Consider the following 22,339-nt stretch of genomic DNA (forward strand, 5'->3'; position numbering starts at 1 on the left):
TAAAAGTGGTTTAGAAATTATCTTATGAAATTTAAAATATGACATTCAGATAATGGTAGATAGTTTGGCTTACTTTTTAATTATAGATTATAGTTTTATAAATTCAATTATTATTCCATGCATGTCAAAAATGAATAAGAATTAATGGGGTGTGAAAATGTCATGTGAAATGAAATTGAATGTTCTAAGCTACCCCTTTAATTAGATAGTATAGATTTCATGCAATGTTATTGATAATTGAGTATGTCATATTCCTGCAATTTCAATACAAACACAAAAACAATAACTAAATAATATTCTTACTATTAATAAATTTAAAAAATAATAAGGATAAAAAGCGAAATAATTCATTTAATTATCTATGTATATATACTTTACCTACCAACTTTTTGAATAAAAATGAAAATTAAGATTGTTATAATAGTTATATAGGAAACTTTTTGTTATTAATTATTGATTAATTTCAACAATTTATTCGAGGGAAGAGGAACGATTTTGTGAATTAAAAGGGAGATAAAAAAATTATGATAACTACAAATTATAATGATGGTGAGAGAAAACCAAAAAACCATCCTATTAAATAAAAGAAATTAAAGGTTAAATAAATAAGTAGATTAATAACCAAATTTATGAGAGGAAAATAAAGAGTTTGTATTAATTTATTTTTTGTGTTTGCAATTAATATTTTTTTAATTTTTTTTGTACTTATAAGCATGTGACAGTTTTAAAGATAACTTTTTAAAACATAATCTAGACTTTTATAATATTGTATAAATAAATAATCAAGTAATCAATATAGATGAATTAGTATTTACCAATAAAAAATCGACATGTGGATTAACATTAAATGTTTTAAGTAGTTTTTTAACTATATTGTATAGATACAAATTTTTTTGTTTTCAACTTCATTTATTTTTCTTCGTTCTTAATTTCATGCATTCGGTTTTTTTATTTCGAATACATATAATACCACTCCATATGAAAAATCTTGAAATTATTAACTTATAGTTAATGCGTATTTTTTTATTGTAATTTTTTTTTGAGTTAATTAAGTTTAAAGCTAATGGAATATGGATGGATTTTTAAAGGAAATAAGTGAATTAAACTAATGCAATATAATAAATTGATAATCCATGTCATATTAGTTTGCTAAGTCACATTATTATTGCATACGTGGCTTTTTTCCATCCCATGTGGCATTGTCTACGTGGCTTTTTTAGGCTAGCCTTTTAATAATGTTTTATAGATTTAAATTATGATCGGTATTATGATTTCCATCAAAAAATATTAGTAAATCTTATGAAGAATTTTAATAAATAAGTCTGATGTAGCCTTAATATTAACCAATATAGAAATGACATGTGAATTAAAATTAGATGTTTTAAGTAGCCTTTTAACTATATTGTATTTTTTTTTTTAACAAAAACAGAGTTATAAAAAAACAATTTACTAAGATCATCTAAATTCGAATTAAAAACTAAAAATGTTTTGTTTTTGTATCAAGTGAGACAATTACGTACCAAATAAGTTTTAATATCATTAGAAATGGTTCAAGGACAGATATCAAATTTTTGTTTTAACTAAATCCTTCTGTTGTCTACACATTTCCCATGTAGTTTTTTTTTAACACACTATGTTAATAATATGAGAAGACAAAGGAAGCATCACCTACAAAAATAGAATAAGAAACAAACATACATTTAACGATAATTCAATTAATCTTGTAAGAGGGTTTACATAAAGATAGTATAAAATAAATCTACCACAAAGCGATATTAGCGGATAAGTTACAAGAAACTGTGCATTTTACAATAAGCTTATATAAATTACAAAAACAAAACTCGTAAAACATACCTTATGTATAACGTAATTAACTGCATAATCCAACTTTGCAATAATAAGAAAATTGTACCATTCCATCTGCAAAAATAAATCAAGGTGAGAAATACAAATTGACATCAGTAAAAGTTATTTAAACAATACCAAATAAAACACAAATCTTATGTATGAATGTATGATATAACTTTATTTTTTTCACAAATACAAATGATTAATAAAAACTATATGCAATGGAAAGTTTCAATAACATATGAATATGACAAAAGGTTAGAAAAAGAGGGTAAAAAATAAAAGTGCTTATTTTAAAGACTTTACTTATATTAACTTAGCTTCAAATAAGGAGTTAAATTTTTAGGGAGAGAAAGGAATCATCAAAAAGGAAAAGGAAGAGCTAAAGAGAAAATGAAGAGTTAGAGATGAAAAAGGGTCGTAAACGTGATAATAAGTATTTTATCTTAATTCCATGAATGAATATTATTAATTAGTCACATATTATCAAATGAAAGTTTCTTAGTGATTCTACGTTGTCGCATGTCTTATACATATGCTCAAGGTAGCTTTTTTATATTCTTGTATAGATGAGACATTTTAAAAAAATCGGAGGGAGGAGTAATATTTTTTATTGGGTATTCTTTTTTAATAACTCAGCCAGGACCTTACGTTATGACTACTGCAGAAAAACTTTACTTCTTCGTCTACTTATTACTGTATTGAAAATAATACTAACATGTATGCATGTTGTATAACCATATTAACGGATACCTCTTCCCATCAAAAAGCAAATTAATACCAAAGGCTTGAGCAGGAAACTCTTTTTTCATCACGAGTCGTTAGCATTTGACTAATCTATGTTTGTGCATGAATACATGAATTATTAGCATGAGAGCTTGGAAAAAGCTTTAACTTTGTTATTCCACCGTTTTCAAACCGTATAAAAGGTGTAGTATGGTGCAGTTTGTATTGTAATTGTCAAACTAACAAATTATGTAATGCAATTATTTAATATATTCTATTTAACTCAGAATTTCCGTACAATTACAAAAACATGTTCCAAATAATTGAAAATTATGATCCAAAACTCAAACGAACGTAAACTTTGTAATAACTATAGAAAAGTCCCAATTTTAGACGGTATTCTTTCAAACCTTTCTCATCTAAAAACCAATAAATATCACCGCACAAAGCTACCGAAATCTATATTTTCTCCGTTTCTTGTAAACAACCTGCAATCAATCAAATAGAAAACATACGTGTTAAAATCTTGAAAACTAAACGTAAAAGAACGGAAATAATAAAAGTACATGTTATAAACTGAATGAAACTATGGTCATGTACGCATGCATTACAATGTGGTTAACTAAATTGTAGAAACGCCTATATTACGAAAGACAAAAAAAAAATCTACATGATATAAAACGTGAACATCAAAGTTATGAATGAGAGGATTCTAAAAAATATATATTTATACATAGAAGAGGCACCAATTGTACTTACAATTAATAATGTTTACAATTCTATCTTTTATTAAAAACTTGTATCTTAAACTTTCCTAGTTCAATTGAAACCCATTAAACCATTATATAATATTGCTCGGAGCATTTCACGAAAGTTGGACTCTCTGTAATCGCTCGAAAAAAAGCTTCCTTTAATAATATAGATAGATACTCCCTCCATACCAGACCTGTAACACCCCCATACTCCAAGTGCCTTACCAGGACCACTCAAGGCATAAAAGTGCTACCATCTCGATTACCCGAGACAATGATAATCATAAGACAATAAAGAAACGTACTTTAAAAGTAAATATAATTTAAGTGATTACATGTCTCAAACCAAAACTGTCAAACTGAAATACAAGGTTCTCAGACGATCTACTGATAAAACTATCAAAGCTATAAAACATCGTCTGACACAGCGGAAGACTTCTAACTGCCACGTGATGACTCACCCCAGCTATCACATACGCGTCATCTCATACCTGCTCAATAACTGCTCACAACCCCCGAATGGATCACCACAGTTTTTAAAACAATAAATGGGGTCAGTACTAATCACACAATTTATATAATCCAACAACACAGTAAACAAGCAGCTCAAACGGTCACACACACAATCACACCCACTCCAATCAATCTCCGTCACCGAATTTCCACTTGACCAGCCCTGCCAGTGGAGGACCGCAGCCGTACCCACCAAATCCCCGCTCATCATACCGAGCGATAACCCTGTCCCATTAATGTGCACATCCCCTCCCGTGGCGGGTTCCACGGAGGGCGAAACTAGGGCGTGAAGCCACTCCCGCGAGTGACTCCACTCAGCCGAGAACGCATCTCGAGAACCAGAGACAAACAATCACAACCATTAAGCAGCAGACAAAACCAACAACCGTCACAATACGAATACGATAATATTCAACAACCACAACACACCAACAACACATTATGGGACTAATACTGAGTAGGGAAACCCTACCTGGAACGCAATACAGTCAGACGATCTCAACAGCTGTTATCAAAATCTTTCTTTTACGAATCCTCCTCCTATTCACATAATCATACAATCACTACTAACACAACAATCATAAAAACCCCCAATTCCCAAAATTAGGGTTTAAACAAAGTCAACCAAATGCTATAAAAATGGTACGCGGATCTTACCCTTGACGCAAGGATCACTATGACGCAAAGAACAACGAAATCCGACTTCTCTAACTCCGGGATTTGCCAATAATGCGAATGGGGAGAACAACGTAGTTTGCAATCTCTTTTTGAGTGTATAAGATTTATAAAAGTGTTTATAAAAGATAACAGCGTATTATATATACCAATTCGCATTATTAACAAAACCCGTCAAAACATTATCCGTAAATCGGGCTACTCGATCGAGTAACTGACGTACTCGATCGAGTGCCGCCTACTCGATCGAGTACCAAGGCTACTCGATCGAGTACCCTACAGGTCAGAAAATATTTTAAATTGCAAAACACCCTTACTCGACAGAGTAAGGCCCACTCGATAGAGTACCCAGAGACTCATAAAACCGTAGTATTATAAGACCAATGATGCCTGTCGTTGTGTGCACCAAAAATAATATTTATAATACCTATTAAAACTAACAGAAGTTAGTGGTAACAGGGTCGAACCACAGAGAGGCGGGGGAGTTTCTGTTGTTTAATATTCTAGTCTTAGGTAACAAATAAGGGGGGTTTTAATTTGGAACTAATTCTAAGGCAAATAGATTAAATACTAAATTCAAATAAAAGATGAAAAGCGGTGAAGAAAATGATGTAAACCAATAAAAAAGGAGCTAGGATGATCGGGTCACTACAGCTTCGATGGCACATAAGTCTAGGTAAGTCTCGAAATACAGTCGTGGGTGATGGGTATGACAAGTCCTCTCGGTCCAAGTCAACTAATAGCTCCTCTCGGTCTATGCTATTAGTCCCTAGGTGTCACTAATACTAACTTTCGTTCTTGACTAGTGATCCTAATGCCTAAATTATATTATCTTTCGATCTAGCAATTTAGCCGTCTTAATTCGTTAATTTAAGTCCTTCCCTATCTTTCGATCTATGGGTTGGTCAAAACTAAGCATCTAACAAGTCTCCGCTAGGTCTCATTGATAGACATTGCACTTAACGATTCAAACGAAGCAAATCAGACACGAAGTCAGTCGATCGACCAGCTACCCCAGTCGACCGACCAACCGACTCAGTCGATCGACCAGATAAGCCAGTCGGTCGACCAAGCCCTAATCCGAGGGTAGCTATTCTAATGCCATCTACGCTATAATTCGCCTACATCTTAACAATGGTGATTTAGCTACTCATATTCATGCAAATAACAACAATGAAATTGGTAATTAAAACAATAGATGAAAGCATAATTGAACTAATTAAATTGATAAAGCGCATAAAACTATACTAGGGTTCAAGGGATCTAAACTAGCAATTCCTAAACTAATAAAACAGTAAGAACAAACTGAAATAAAGGAACAAGAATTACCGAAATTAAAAGAGGAATGAATAGATCCGCAATAAGAACTTTGTTGATAACTAAAATATGAAATTGAATATGAATGAAACCTAAAGTAACGTCGTATGAAAACTAGATCCTTGATACAGGAGGGTTGTGTTACGTTATATAGCAGAAGTAACGTAACCTAATTTCCTAAACTTAAGTACAATGGGCTTCCTCGTCTTTTAATTTGCGCATCAGCTCGTGGGGTGGTCGATCGACCACTTGGACCAGTCGATCAACCAAGAGTGCTGTACAGTAGTGCATTCCGACAATTCCTGCAGCGCGCACCGATCAAAACAGTTGTCATTTCTTCGTTACTTGGTCAAATCAGGCGTTCTATGCGGCGTTGGAAAGCTATGTGGATAAGTTTTCACCTCCAATTGGAATCACTCGATTATCAGATCCAAAACTCGAGATATTGCTATCTGAAGCAGGCTGCGATATCGTGAAGTGCTTCTTTGCTTGTTAAACTCGTACGCACCCATGCTTTTGCTATCTTTAGGCCTTGAAACGCGCACCAAGCTCATTCCTCGAGTTAATAACTTATGTCAAATCCTATGCTAAACACTCGGGAACGGATTCGGCTCATTTTCCGCTGGATTCTTCACATTTCTGCAATTTTATACAAAAACACGAAAGTAGACGGAAATAGGGAAAATAGTAGCATAAACTACATAATTGAGCTCTGAAATGCGTGTAAAATAGGGTGTAAAACATCATATAAATGACACGCATCAACCAATGGTAACATTGACCGTTTTGCCACTATTCATGGTCGTAGGGAATCTTCGATATTATTCTTAATCTATAAGACAAAATATAGTCATGTGAGATCTTGTTTGATTTATCGTCATGAATGCTATAAGAATATCAAATTTTTATAATTTTTAATAATGTGTAATAAAAGATATTTACGTTGCAAAACGTGTATCGACAAGTGTGAAAAAGTCAATGTTACCATTGGTGTGGTATGGAGGGAGTATTGATTTATTTTCTTTCCCCTCTTTTTCCATTCTTTCTCTTTTTTTTGGACCATTTTTTTTTGTTGGGCATGTTATTCTTCCTTCCCCTTCTTCTTCCCCAACTTAATTTACACATCAAAAATTAAAACATCTACCTGTTCTTTCTTCCTCTCTTTAATAAAATGGAGAACTCCTCATAATGGCTCATATGCATCCTCCGTCACCAGTCCACCACCACCACTACAAAATTCGCAATTGTTTTTTTAATCAAATTCAACTAACCCACAAAACAAATCCCCATGATGTAACAATGACATATCTATACATTCTATAGTACAAGACAGTAAAAACTGACTCACCTTCTTCCCTTGAAGCGGTAACCTCTCTGCGACTCCTCCACCAGAAAACACCCAGAACGCTCATTATGAACAATAACAACAAAGCTACAGTTCCAACCGAAATCCATATGATTGTCTGCCTACTCAATGGAGGCTTAAATTCTACAAAAAAATGATTATTTGTAGCATCAACTATTAAATGGAGCATAAAAATTAATGGTCTTAAACAATATACTACCCAGAAGATGATATCCTTATACCTGACTCCACAGATATAGCTGATATAAGTGGCCCGTAGGCACCGATTTCACTTGAAAGAATTGCTGTACTCCCTTTTCCGGCATAGTACAACCGTATCTCAATACTATTATCTACATGTATGTTCAGAAAAACCATTTTCGCAGGTTGGTGAGTTCCATTACTTAGAATGTCAAAATCCCTGCAAACTAGGGTTTCCTGCAGCATATTCCACATACCCTCATTAGCAACCTTCGAAAGGAAAATATAGATGGCCATAAACTCATTACAGACTCCGTAGCAACATTTCCACTTTAGGGCCTTAGTGTTTGCACTAATTCCAGTTTTGTGCCCCCGTGGCTAAACACTAAGTCACATTGGTGACTTGAGGTGTTGGTTATTCTGAATTTTGATAATCTCACTAAGTGACTAGAGTGAGAAATAAATCCAGCCAAGTTTACCAAAATGGAATTAGTGAAACCACAAAACATCATAGTAAAATTAGCCAAAACCTTGAAACATATTACTGAAAATCAGAAGGAGCACCTGGATATAAATGTCAAATTTTCGATTTCTGAGGCTGGAAAAGGACTTGTTAGAAGCAAAGACAATCTCAGAAAATTGCAGTGTGACTTTGTAACTTCCTCTTGCCAAACAAAGTCCATAATAAGTTAGAGAGGTGGCAGAGATACGCGCTTGTTGAAACAGCTCTGAATCCTGTAGTACAGTCTGAGTGTTGAATCTTTTACTATATAATTGCTTATGTTATTGACATTCAAGTAATCCCCGCTATTGCAAAATCCCCATACTCCTGTATGGAAAAAAATTGCTGCACCACCTGCTGCAACATCTTGCTCATAGGTAGTCTTCCCAACACGTATTCTCTCTCCACCGCAGTTGATGTGCAATGAATAAAGGACTACGCAAAGTAAGATATGAAATGTCAGGAACACGGAGAAAATGTCTTCATACAAATTGCATTGCTAGAGACAGAATACAACATTACACGGAGAAGTGTAATCTACTTTATAAACCAAAGAGATACTCCTCCCTATTGCCAATTGGTTTTGAGATGGAATCGACTTGTAAAATGGACACCCTCTTCTCCTCAACAGGCGCGGCCCAGGCCCATGCATGTTCGATCTTATAGTAGGCGACGCTAACAAATGTGTGGGACCCTTGGCAGTCGAGGTTTTTGTCGGGGAGGCTACGACCACATCACCTACCACTCTACGGGTCAAGGTGTGTTCATTAAAGGACAACTCTTCTTCACTCCCGAAAAGACTCGTACAAGAATTAGGCTCATGAGCTCATTTTATACCATAACTAATATGGGTTTGATGTGTGGTCCAATAATCGATGATGTTAAGGTTCTTACTACACTTTATCATTCAAGGATTCATACATAATTACCTAATTAAGTGAGGTGATGATAATATGTAGAGGAGTACCGCAAAACACCTAGTTGATTCAATTTATGTATTTATCGTTACAGCTAGTTAGGCCCTGTTCTTCTGGACTTAATTTCAGTTCTAATAAGTTCAGTTCAATTCAGTTCAGCTCTATTAAGTTCAGATCAATTCAGTTCAGTTCAGTTCAGTTCAGTTCAGATTAGTTTTAGTTTATTTCAACATTAATATTATTATTCTTATTTTATATTCTTATTGTTATCATTATTATTATTATATTAATTTATTTTATTTATATTTATTATATTTATTTATTATTATATTATTATGATTCATGGAAATATTAGTGTATTAATATTTACTATTATTATTATTATTATATTGTTATATTATATTTATTATTTTATTAATATTTATTTATATTAATATTATTAATAACATATTTATTATTATTATATAAAAAAAATAATTATATTACATCTATTATTATTATTTATAATATTTATATTATACTTATCATATTTGTTTTTTAGTTATTATTATTAATATATTATATTATTTAATATATTATAATATTATTAATAATATTATCATTTATATTACTAATATATTATTATTATTATTATTACTATATTTATTATTATATTACTATGTTATTTTTTATATTACTTATTAGATTATTATTAGATTATATTAATATATTATTATTAATAATAATAAATAATATTATTATAAAATTTATTATTATTATTATTATTAGTATTATTGTTGTTATTATTATTATTATTATTATTATTATTATTATTATTATTATCTTTTTATTTTTATTTTTATTTCAGTTCAGTTCAGTTCAGTTCAGTTCAAATCAGTTCAGTTCAGTTCAGTTCAGTTCAGCTCTATTAAGTTCAGTTCAGTTCAGTTCAGCTCCATTAAGTTGAGTTCAGACAATTTCACTCCAAAAGAACATGGCCTTACTCCACATAAATTTATTTGGGTTATTCTCATTTATACCCCTTAGTTATCAACTTTTCTCAATGGTACCCTTCCCTTTTTATAATCCCCAATTATACCCCTAAACTTTCTTTTTGACTTCCAACAGTTACCATTACTCTTTTTCGTCAAATTACTTCCGTTAGATTATGGCTCAGGGATTTTGGGACAGAAGAGGTATATGGAGAATATGGTACACTCAGCTGCATATAACCTAAACCTTAATGAAAACCTTCCCATTTTCCATCCCTATTGTTATCAAATCCCATACAAGTTGAAAACCTTGATGAAAAAACCCACAAACAACATGAAAAAAGCAAACCCACCAAAAATAAAATCAAGCAAAGACAAGCACAAAAAAGTTGATGGAAGATGTATAAGAATTAGGATGCCAGCAGTTTGTGCAGCTAAAATTTTCCAATTAACTAAAGAATGAGGTCAAAAATCTGATGGTGAAACTATTCAATGGCCTTTACAACAATCAGAAAATGCCATTATTGCTACCCAAAATCGATACCATCCCCGCTTCTTTCTTATCCGCTTCCGAGCTCCTCCGTTTCGAACAGGGGTACCTCTGTTTCGCAACAATTTCCGAGACTTGGAACTTGATTGGTAGCAATCATTTGCCTCCGGGTTCGTGGGGATACAGGTTCAATTTGGGTCAAGATTCCGGGTTTTCAAACACGAGAATGGAAGTGTCAAATTTGAACATGGGTTTGGTGGGTTTTGGAGAGTATGGGAATAGTAGGGATAATTTGGAGTTGGGTTTATCAGGATATTTTGAATTATGGTGATATTAATCAATTTTATGAACAAACTACGAATAATAGCAGATCAATTTTGGCATTAACAATGATTATCATCAGCAAAAACAAGTTCCTGATCATGCGACAACATGGGTGAATTTTGGGATAGAGAAGGTATATGGTACACTAAGCAGCTGAGCCATAATCTAACAGAAGTAATTTGACGGAAAAGAGCTATCGTAACTGTTGGAAGTAAAAAAGAAAGTTTAGGGGCATAACTGGGGATTATAAAAAGGGAGGGGTATCATTGAGAAAAGTTGATAACTCAGGGGTACCAATGAGAATAACCCTATTTATTTTATAGTTCCAATTCATTTATTTTCCAACCATCACATAAAAAGGCCGTCAATTCGACTAGGTGTTTTACATGGGAGCTTCGAGGGCTCAATCGTAGATTTTTCAATATTAAAAACATGAAAATTTTCTATTAATAACGCATACATGTTTGAGGTACTTAGTTATATAAGACGTAGGTAAAGCGACAAAATTTCACAAAAATTTATAGCTAAATATAGTCATTAATGTCGTCGAACCGTATCTCTTAATGTCTTGACAAAACCCTATGCAAGAAATCTAGAGACTTATGATATACAGTAAGAAAAATGTACGAGCAAGCTATGAATGTCCTAAAGCTTTAGGATCGGAATAAAAATTGATAGGATAAAGATCATTATCATTAGACCTAGAGGAGGAAGCGTAGCCGGGGGCACCCCCTGAGATAATAAGGCTTTGAGTATCTTTTTCAGACATCACCTCATTGTGGCTCCTAGATACATGATACAACCACTTAGTTTGCATGTTTCGATCCAAAGTTGAATCATGGACGGGCACAATCGTGGTCCCCTCGAGCATTGACAGTGCCACTGACATGGTAGGCCGGAGTTCAGGGGATGCATTTGTGCACATCAACGCGACTTTTAACATTCTTACCGCTTCTTCCTCGTTGTATTCCATCCCTAACCTCGCATCCACCAGCTCTGTGAGATCTCCTTTCTGTTGTAGAACAAAGGCCTAACACAACATTTGGACAACCATTAGGATAAATATCTTTAAAAGACATATTTTATGATTTGATGATGAGCAAATAGGGGAATGTTACCTTATCAAGAAGACAAAAGTGATTTTCCTCGGGCCGAAATTTTGTGTTACTTCTTCCTGCAACAATTTCTAACAATACAACCCCGAAGCTATAAACATCGGCCTTGTAAGTCAAATAACCCCACAAAGCATACTCTGGCGCCATGTATCCTCTGCAACATGTAATTTTCTTTAGAGAAGTACCGTTTTTGACTATTTTCTATACCATCTTAACTTCAAAAACTCGAAAAATCACTTCAAACGAAAGAGGACTCACACAGTTCCAGCAATCCTGGTGCTAATATGAGTGTGATCTTCTTCGTCAAGCTTAGCCAAGCCAAAGTCTGAGATTTTAGCATTAAGATTTTTGTCAAGAAGAATATTAGTAGCTTTGATGTCTCTATGGACGATTTTGAATGTCGATTCCTCGTGAAGAAAGGTCAATCCTTTTGCTACATCAATGGATATCTTTTGCCTAGTAGCCCAGTTTAGTATCAATTCTCCATCATCTGCGCAACAACGAGAATAGAAGAAACATTAACAACAACAGCAACATCAGAGCCTTAATCCCAAAATGATTTTGCGCATGATAATTAAACAAAGTTGCACCTTCCTTAAAAACAAATGAGTAATGATGATTGCTTACCAAACAAAGCGCGCGCAAGATTATTGTTCTCCATGTATTCATATATGACAAATAACTGGTTCCCCTCAGCACAGCAGCCATACAGTCTTACTAAATTCGGATGGTGCAACCCGGAAATCATCCCTATTTCATTTATGAATTCTCGGTTCCCTTGCGACGACTTTGATGAAAGTTTCTTAACTGCTATATTGGTTCCATCCAGCAATGTGCCCTGTCTCACCATGATGAAAATGGGTTTATGATCTTATCATCTAATGTGAGGTGTATCTTAATCTTGGCTAGCCCTTGAAACACAGGGAAACATACCAAGTACACTGAGCCGAAACCACCTTCTCCAATCTTGGAATTAGCATCAAAGTTGTTCGTAGCAGCTTTGAGTTGTCTATAGGTAAATATACCGGTTTGCAAATCAAGTCCTAGCAATTCTGGATAAAGAGAGATTAAAGAAACATTAACAAGAACATAACATAATGTTGCTATGTCTTTGTCACTCCGACTAAGCTGCAAGTGTAGAACATTGTACAGTATTTTCTAATAGAAATTTCATAGCATCAGAGACATTGAACTCACCTTCTTCTCTTGAAGTGGTAGCCTTTCTACGATTCCTCCACCAGAAAACACCAAGAATGCTGATTATGAACAATATCAACAGAGCTACACTTACAACCGTAATCCATATGATTGTCCGCCCACTCAATGGAGGCTTGAATTCTACAAGGAATGATAATTTGTGGAATAAAAAGTATTAATAATACAAGTTAGTTAAAGCAACATTAGATAGGTTAAGGTTAGCGGTCTCAGCAATTTACTGCCCAGAAGATGATATCCTTATACCTGACTCCACAGATATAGCTGATATAAGGGGGCCGTAGGCACCGCTTTTCCTAGCAGGAATTGCTGTACTCCCTTTGCCAGCATAGTACAACCGTATCTCAATACTATTATTTACATGTATGTTCGGGAAAACCATCTTCGCAGGTTGGTGCATTTCATTATTACTTAGAATGTCAAAATTCCTGTAAACTAGGGTCTCCTGTAGCATATTCCACATACCCTCATTAGCAAAGTTCAAGAGGAAACTACAGATGGTCCATGACATTTCTAAATAATATTCAGAAGCAACATTTCCACTTTAGGGTCTTAGTGTTTCGGCTAATTCCAGTTAATTTAGCCAAAACCTTGAAACATACTACTGAAAAACAGAAGGAGCACCTGGATATAAATGTCAAATTTTCGATTTCCGAGGCTGGAAAAAGACTTGTTAGAAGCAAAGACAATCTCAGAAAATTGCAGTGTGACTGTGTATTTTCCTCTTGCCAAACAAAGTCCATAATAAGTTAGAGAGGTGGCAGAGATGCGCGCTTGTTGAAACAGCTTTGAATCCTGTAGTCCAGGTGTCGAATCTGTTACTATATAATTGCTTATGTCTTTGACATTCAAGTAATCCCCGCTACTGCAAAATCCCCATACTCCTGCTCGGACAAATTTTGCTGCACCACCTGCTCTATTATCTTGCTCATAGGTAGTCTTCCCAACACGTGTTCTCTCTCCACCACAGTTGATATGCAATGAATTTAATAGGTCTATGCAAAGTAAGATATGAAATGTGAGAAACACAGAAAATGTCTTCATACTAATTGCATTGCCAGAGACAGAATACAACATTAACCTAGGGCAGTAATGGAAAATAGCATCTCGGTTAATGTTGGATTAATTTCTATTTCTCACCTTTAGAGCAAGAATTAGAGTCTTTTCTTAAACACAGAGTAGATTCCCTGTAAAAAAAAATATATCAGATAGAGAAAAAGAACAACTTATATGCATGAGATACGCACATTAATTATCAACTTACAGGTTCGATTCCCCCTTGAAGCTTCTAAATAGATTTCTGAAGATGACAAAAAAATAATCAATTTAATTTTCTTATATAGATAGCAGGAATGGAAATTTATGGAAGTATACTTAAATGAAGCCTTTCAATGATTTCTTTACATGTTATCGAAATCATCACAACTGCTTTTGATCTCATTCAGGAGGTTGTATGAAAGATCAATATTGCTGAATCTGAAGGAACAGTTGATTTGCATAGTCAGTAGACGTCCACAGAGACTAAATAAAATTGAAACATTACAGACAGTGGTTTATTATTTACAGCTTTCTGAACAAACTTTGTAATCAAAGGTTAGGTGGAAAACCTTCTACCAGAGTTGATGGTTATCCAGTCAGGAACTTCTCCGGTTAGCATATTGTGCATCAAATACCTAATGAAACATGCAGATATGTAGCGAAAACATTGATTCAGAATTTGACCTCACACAAAGACAGTGGAAAGACCTTGTAAATTTGAATGCTTACATATTTTTTATCTTCTGGAAACTGTCAGAATCTGAAGAAATAGTACCGTCTAAGCTGTTGAAGCTAAGGTCTCTGCGTAAGTTACAGCGGGTGGTAACCAGTAAGGAACCCATCTCATGATAAGAATAAACCTTAAGACACATTTCTGATAACATTTGGTCAAACAAGCACAATGGCATCAACCACAAATATATATACGACATTATTCAAGTAACGAAGAAATATACAGCGAGTCCAGAGGCAGATTTTTTGCTATATAATCCGGAATAGATCCAGAGATGTTACAGTTCCTCAAAACCCTGCCAGAAATTGATCATAAGGAAGTTAGAACGTTGACCCCTCGTACTTTTTGGTTTCTTAGATTCCACAAGGTTTGAGATGTGACTCACAATCTTTTCAAGTTCGTCATGTTTTGCAGTGATGGAAATTTGGAGCCATTTCCAGTTAAGTCACTTATCCTTCTGCATAAACAATTAGTCCGTTGTGAGCCAGTCTCATATTAATATAATGCGAGACTAACCCAAATGCCAATTCAACTAGAATCCACAACCATATCTCCATTAACCCACTGAAAAATAAAAGAAACAAATAATCACCCCATAATACTGGTCAGTCTTATCATGAGAGCATTTCGATCAGAATTTGTGCTACACAAATACCAAGAGAATGTGTATATAATTATAAAGACTTTACTCCTGAGTAGTACTCTTATTACAGGTCAACTCACAGTTCAAGCGCATTACGCAGAAGAGATATGCTAGGTGGTACAGGTCCCTCAAAGCCGCTGCCTTGCATATCACTGCAATACCGGAAAATAAACACGACAGTTTATTATACATGTTATGAACTTCTGCACCTTGATGATTGTATATGTAGCAAAGAAGTTTACAGTTTCCGTAGCATCAGCCAGCTGCCAAAATAATCTGGAAGACGTCCGTTGAAGTTGTTACTGCTTAGTTTACTGAAGAAAGTGTTGAATGGAAAAGGTACAAAACTGTTAACAGATTAGAATAAAGAGGAAGAACACCATGAAATTTCGCAAATCTAAAAAGAAAAAAGGGAACGTACAGCTCTACTAGATTTGTAAGGTTATTTAGTTCTTCTGGCAACTGTCCGGTAAGATTGTTGTCACTGAGAGTCCTAGAAACCATGTCTGGAAGGGTTAATGTTAAACCTAGGCAATTTGTCCTCCATATTGAAAACATAGTTTTCTGACGACCCATATTCTACAACTGAGCAAACAAAATTAACCTACAAGTTTTGCAGATTGACCAATTGTCCAAGTTCTGCAGGAACAGCTCCAGAGAACCGATTGCTCTCAAGGCTTCTGAAATTTTGTTAAAATTGTGAAACATCAAAGTTAGAAGGGCAAATGTACAACAATGTGAAACAATTTACATAAATACGATATGTGTATGGAGAGGAAAAGACAGCATACATGTAAGTGAGAGAAGTAATGCTCCCTAAATACACAGGAATCGGCCCTGAAAGGTTATTGGCCATAACAGACCTGTAAGAGAATTTAACGAAGTCAATAAAAACAGAATAACAAAAACGGACGAATTTGTGTAGCAATAGGTACCTACAGGTATTTCAAGTTTTTTAAGGAAGCCCATTCTTTGGGTATTGAGCCACTCAACAAATTCCTTGACAGATCACTGCCAAAAGTGAATGCTAGTTATCAGTATGACAGTCTTTCTATCCGTATGATCAAGCAAGATGATTAGTATGCATTTATTCTTACATAAGCTGAAGAAATGGCAGCTTAGACAGTGATGTTGGAAGGACACCTGAAAGATCCTGTCCTTTAAAGGATCTGATTTCACAACAACAAGCAATCACAAGTGTCATAAGATAATTTGCTAAAGCGAGATCATATATCACTTAACAGTTCACTTTGGGTGTGTCTCCGCTCAGAACACAGAATCTTCAAGTTGAAGCCGCGTCTATAACATAGGTAACTTACATATTGTTAATATGATTCTTGCCGTCCTGGCACAAACAAGTTACTTGATTGACATAAGGTAACTTCGTTTTATCATCAGAAAACCAACAAGTCGAACTTGTTTCACAAGGGTCATTAGTGCAGTTCCAGTCAGGCTTTCCTAGTACTCTAGCTGCATCGCGGAGAGCTTGTACTGCAGAAATTTAATACATCAGATCACTGGCACACTAATGCAGTTATTCATACCTGCTTATTGAAGACAGGTGATGATAAACTCATACATATGTTGACACACGGCCGACAACAATAATATTTTCTCGGGGATTTAATTCCAATTCTAGGTTTCCAAACATACCATCCAACCGGAGTGCCAAGCACTCAACCAAACCCATTACAATTATCCATTTCCTATTGTGTGTCCACTAGGTACACAAATCACAACAAAGATCCTAAATTAGACACATTGGCAAGGAATCTGATGCCGAATTGGAATTGCAAAAAGGACAAAGTCCGCGGGATTAAGCAAAATCATGAGCGGGATTTAGCAATTACATATTTAAAATGCATAATCTCAATTATAGGGGGTATTCTCAATATAATCCAAAATGGGTACGGATAAATGGTCATTTGCTTACGTATTTCATATTTCATTAATTTGTTTACCTTTTTAGATTTGGGATGTGTTTAAATGGTAAAATGATCAGCATACATAAAATCCATTCATAGCCCCTTTACCAAAGATACTCAAAAAGGGTACGGATAAATGGTCTCTCAATAACTTACTGAGAAACCGCCCCTCAAAATTAAAACAATTTAAGCATACCTTCAATAGAATCAGTGAGTCCACAACTGAGATCAACATTACTAGAAACTCCAAACTGCAAAACACAAACATTAAAAAACACAACAAATACAATGCATGTCAGTGAACCAAAGTATAGTAAGTTCATCAGATGATAAAAATTCAAAATTCAGAGGAATTCAACTTCAACACTGCACAATATTAAGTTATTTTTTTGGGTTTTAATTAACTTGTTTTTTTGTATGACTCAAGGAAATAAGGCATTCATGAAAAGATAGACAGGGAATTAAATTATTGGATGGGGTACTCTAAGTCTCTAACGTAGACCCTCTAAGTCTCTAACGTAGACCCTCTAAGTCAATTTGCATGGGACGGAGGGAGTAAACGGTTCGTTAACGAAAAGAGGAATATAAATAGAGGTAGGGTATTGTTTCAAACTTTATTTATTTTTGAGCATTTTTATATTTTTTCTAAGAGTATCTCTAATGGTTAAGAAAAATGACTTGCTTGTAATTTTAAGAAATTGCAGGTTAGTAGTTCAACCATTGGAGTAGTCCAAATAGATTAGTTTTGCTCAAAAAAATTTGAGCTAGTAGCTCCATGGAGCTACTTGCTTAAATGAACCCACTAAAAGAACATAGCTAATAGGAAAATAGTGGTCTCATTTATAGTGTTTTAATTTTATATTTAGAAATTTAAAATTGAATAAAAAAAATAGGAGAGTGTGTTAGGTGGGTCACATCAAGCTAGTAGGAAATCGGCTTCACCGTTGGAGTAAGTTGTCGCTTGAAATGATTGTAGCTTAAAAAAATGATGTGGCAAAGGTAAGCTAGTACCAAGTAGCTTACCATTGTAGATGCTCTAAGCATATTATTTCAAACTTTATTTGTTTTCTAAAATTCATTATAAGTTAGTAGATTTTAATTTTTTTTACCAACAATTTAACTAAACTTATTATATATAACTAGTATAGACCCCGTGGAATATATATGCACGGTGTATATAGTTTTTTTTACTTTTTTTAGAATATTATTTATAGATTTTAAATTAACGATTTATTTTTTTCATGTTTCTTTTCAATTTTTCATTATATTTTGATTTGAAAAATTAAATTAAAATCGTAAGAAGTCATGAATTGAGTATTTTTATTGAAAATTTTCTTTTACCGAGAAAGTAGTGATGTTAATTTTAAATTTTTTATTAATAACATATTTTCTGGCCGCAACTTCTTAAAATGTCAATGATTTATCGTAAAATTCTTTAAACGAAAAAAAAAAAAAAAAAAAAGAATTTCTTTATCATAAAAAGACGGAAGATAAATTTGTGGGTGTTCCGGGTGTAATTCCAGAGCAAGTATTGTTACCACCCGTGGCTTGTCGAATGATGTCTTGAGTTGAATCCCTCCTCTCCATCGTTCCTCTCGGCCTCTCCTGCAACAATGAACGAACTGAGGGCTTGGCTTTGTGCCAAGCGTACTCACTCCGACGCTCAAGTCAATAAACTTAGAGGGATAAGTTGTTATTACTTGGCTAAGGATGTATTATAGAGAGATAAGGAAGATATTACCAGATGAATAGTGATTCTTAGGTTAATTTATGGATCCCTTCCTCAATGAAGGTTGAGGAGTATTTATAGGCTTTCACCTTTTGTCACGTAGTGGCCAAGTGGCTAGCAGGTGGAAAGACCGTTCTACCCTTGGCCGATGGACCCATGGCAGGCCGGCAGAGGGTATTGGATATGAGTACGCGGATATGTATCCCGGCTGGCTAGTTGCCTAGCCGAGACCCAGGTGACAGGCCGATGGGTTACATCGGCTAGACTGTCTAAGTCGTTGACTTTGCTGTGGATATCCTTGACCTTGTTCAATATGTTGACTTGGTCAGCGGTGCAGAATATGTCCCATCAATTTGCCCCCAGCGTAGTCTATGCCGTGGTATGGGCTCCGATGTATGCTGAGCGTATATTCTGCGAAAGTAATTTCTGAAACTTTTTCTGTATCGGCTTCTTCTATCTCGGCCTGGTTCTTATTAGGCCGTACCATATATATCCCCCCTCCGCATGGATGTGCAAAGGGCATCCGATGTGGAAGAGGAAGTGACGCTGGCCGAGACCAGGGTTGAGAGTGCCGGTTGTTTTTGATTGCCCCCAGGCCGGTGCTCCCAAGCTTGGTTGATCTTGTGGCCGGCGGAGAGCAGATACCTAGGAATTTGTTGAGGAAGATGAATGGGCGAAGAGAGGTGAAGGGGCGTGTTGAAGACGCTTGATCACTGTTGCATTGATTGACGTTTGACTGTTGCGACGATTGACTTTCCATGGTTGCATGTCTGACACGTGTCTGTTTCTTTGATTTGTTTGGTGCTTCTTCTGGTCATTCTCTGATTGGTCCTTCTTCATGGGCTTTTCCCTATAAATAGGGCAGTTATTCCGTGAAATTGGCCACCAATTTCATTCACCAAAATTTTCTTCTCTCTAATCTTTCAAGGGCTTCTTTGTCTTCTAATTTTCGTAGTCATTACTCGTGAGTGTTTTTCTTCAAGGTAAACAAACAAATTTCCTTTCTTATTTTGTTAAATACATTGCTATCATGTCTTCTGCTGACGCTGGGACTAGCGCTTCGGCGCCGGGGGGTTCCCCGTCGCGTCTTGATGGGGAGGGGATACTAGATGCCATCCCGATAAGGTTCGGGGGTCCTAGGTCTCCCTCTCCCGTAGTTGATCCACCAATTTTGGAGGAGTGGGAGGATGAGGATGATGATGCTGATGATGATGAGAGGACTCCTTCTGATGGTGAGAGGACTCCTTCTGTTGTTGAGAGGCCGTCTATCCCGGATCATGGCGAGGCCTGCACAACTGGTCTTGATCGTGCCTGGACTAATAAATTCGCCAGCTGTTCCGGTGGGACTCTTTTCGAAGGCCATTTCTCCTTCGGTAATGGGTACAAGATCGTTATCCCTAAGGAGGGTCAGGCGGTCTGTTGCCCTCCCGGTCGATCGGCGTGTATATCGGCACTGGAGTATGGGCTCCGGTTTCCTTTGAATGAGTACGTCATGGCTATCATCAAAGCTATGAACGTCGCTGTGGCCCAACTGCATCCGTTGGCCATGAGGACGATAGTCGGCTTTGTGTGGCTCTGTCTCTTTAGGGGGGGAGATCCCAACAGTTAACTTATTCCGCCGCCTTCATCATCTACGGCCGTCGATCGCCGGTAAAGTGGGGTGGTACAGCGTGCGAGACGGAGCCGAGGCTTCGTCTCCGTGTCCAAGCTTACTTCTTGTAAGGACTGGCAACGGCGGTGGGTGTACGTCCAAGTGCCGGAGGACTACCCATTGCCTCGGTCCTTCCAGAGCCCTGTTTACTTGCGGTGTGAGAACCGGGAAGAATATGAGAAATGTATTTCCCGGGGTAAGGTTAAGATGGACGCTTCGATGGTCCCTCTTACTGCGGAGGAGAAACGGCGTCAATTGTTTGATCTTTGAGAAGGGATGGCTGCCCCGACTCGGATTATCCTTCAGGATGAGCGCTTTTTGCGCGTCGGCCTCATACCGGCCCTCAATCGGGGTGAGTGGGGTCGGTGTGAGGCCCATCTTTGCTCTGTTGTATTCTGTTTTAGAGCTTTGTTTTGCTTCCTTTATGTAACTCTTGTTTGATTTCTTGCAGACCGGTTTGGCCAGGATCTGTCCGAGAGGACCTTAAAGAGGTTGGGGCTTGACAAGGATGGGGAGGTTGTTGAACGGCATCCTACGGCTAACAAGCTTGATCGCAGACTGGCTCCCAACGAGCTGATGGACAAGCAGCTGAAGGCTTTGGATCGGAGGCGGCCCGGGCACGGGTTCTCGGAGGCGTGCGAAAGAGAACGAAGAAGGCGCGTCCAAAATGGCGGCGGCGTCAGTGCCAACCCCCTCTTCGACCCCAGTGGTCCAGAAGGATCATTTGGAGGTCATCGATATCACTGATGGGGTGGTGACCGTTGCTAAGGTCCTTTCTCCCCCGAAGAAGAGAAAAGTGCCACCGTCTGCTTCCACCGTTGCCGGGGAGAAGACTGCCCCAACCGACCCTCCGACTAAGAGGGTCCAGACGGTACGGACCTAACTTGCGGTTCGGACCTAGCTGGTTCGTTGGACATTCCCGATGACCGACTTTCTGATGTGTCGATGCATGTTGATGTGGATGCTCTGTGTAAATTTTTTGTAGATCCGCCGTCGGCAGCTGTCGTTCTCACTGAGCGGCAGCTCGAGAAGCAGCCTGAGAAGATCGGTGATAGAAATGTCACCGTTGACTCCTCAGTTCAGAAGATTTCTTCCACCGAGCTCGTGGCGGAGGGTGAGAAGATATATAAGAGGCTGGCGAAGTGGACCCGTGTAGCCGGCTCCCACATCATGGAGCAGGAAAAAGCCGTGGCCCAGACTGCGCCGCTGATCGCAAAGCTTAAGCTTGATCTCTCCGCTGCAGGGGGGAAGCCGGGAAGGCTAAGGTGGACCTCTTTGCTGCCAAGAAGCGTGTGGAGGAAGCTGAGAAGCTGCTGGCGGCCGAGAGGGCCAAAGTTGAGGATGCTGATGCCGCCACTGCCAAGATGATGGAGGAGCGGGACAGGTATAAGGGCGCTTATGACGCCGTGGTTGCCAAGAGGGAAGAGTGGAAGGATCTGTTCCATAACCAGGCGGAGGCGCTCAGGGACGCGCAGGCCTCCCTTGCTCAAAAGGAGAAGGATATTGAAATGCTTCAAGACGATCTCCTCCCTAAAATGTGCGCCCAATTCCGGGACCAGGCCGAGGAGGCGACCAGGGAGGCAATCAAAAAGCTCATCCCTGACGGCTCCTTCCAGTGGGATAAATTTGACCGCCACGGATGAGATGGCGTCTTTGCGGAAGCAGCGGCTGCGGAGAAGGCGGAGGCAGCGAAGGCGGCTCAGATAGCT

General features: G+C 36.9%; 2 protein-coding genes across 4 annotated transcripts; both read right to left on the reverse strand.

The window, feature by feature from the left end:
• Positions 1-6,944: 6,944 nt before the first annotated feature.
• On the reverse strand, positions 6,945-8,024 carry LOC141648062 (putative LRR receptor-like serine/threonine-protein kinase At1g07650). The gene is made up of 4 exons (XM_074456517.1): positions 7,942-8,024; positions 7,419-7,614; positions 7,180-7,320; positions 6,945-7,060 (listed from the first exon to the last, which is right to left on the reverse strand). The coding sequence occupies exons 2-4, from the start codon at positions 7,552-7,554 to the stop codon at positions 7,041-7,043; spliced, it is 297 nt and encodes a 98-aa protein (XP_074312618.1). The 5' UTR covers positions 7,555-7,614; positions 7,942-8,024; the 3' UTR covers positions 6,945-7,040.
• A 3,074-nt stretch (positions 8,025-11,098) lies between these two features.
• On the reverse strand, positions 11,099-17,807 carry LOC141648058 (putative LRR receptor-like serine/threonine-protein kinase At1g07650). 3 transcript variants are annotated; one of them, XM_074456509.1, is made up of 24 exons: positions 17,447-17,807; positions 16,645-16,816; positions 16,423-16,494; positions 16,265-16,336; positions 16,117-16,188; positions 15,934-16,005; positions 15,747-15,818; positions 15,568-15,639; positions 15,406-15,477; positions 15,068-15,139; positions 14,906-14,977; positions 14,679-14,750; positions 14,519-14,584; positions 14,316-14,387; positions 14,176-14,211; positions 14,052-14,098; positions 13,536-13,906; positions 13,158-13,356; positions 12,894-13,034; positions 12,630-12,748; positions 12,324-12,534; positions 11,955-12,186; positions 11,700-11,850; positions 11,099-11,611 (listed from the first exon to the last, which is right to left on the reverse strand). In XM_074456509.1, exons 1-24 carry the CDS (start codon positions 17,571-17,573, stop codon positions 11,216-11,218), a joined length of 3,060 nt encoding a protein of 1,019 aa, XP_074312610.1. In that variant the 5' UTR covers positions 17,574-17,807; the 3' UTR covers positions 11,099-11,215. The 3 variants fall into 3 exon arrangements, with proteins under 3 accessions (XP_074312610.1, XP_074312609.1, XP_074312611.1); XM_074456508.1 differs by having other exon boundaries at positions 15,568-15,672; XM_074456510.1 differs by having other exon boundaries at positions 15,747-15,831; positions 17,447-17,735.
• Positions 17,808-22,339: the final 4,532 nt, after the last annotated feature.

Source organism: Silene latifolia, chromosome 3 (assembly GCF_048544455.1).
Source record: "Silene latifolia isolate original U9 population chromosome 3, ASM4854445v1, whole genome shotgun sequence".
In the NCBI taxonomy this organism is placed as follows: Eukaryota; Viridiplantae; Streptophyta; class Magnoliopsida; order Caryophyllales; family Caryophyllaceae; genus Silene; species Silene latifolia.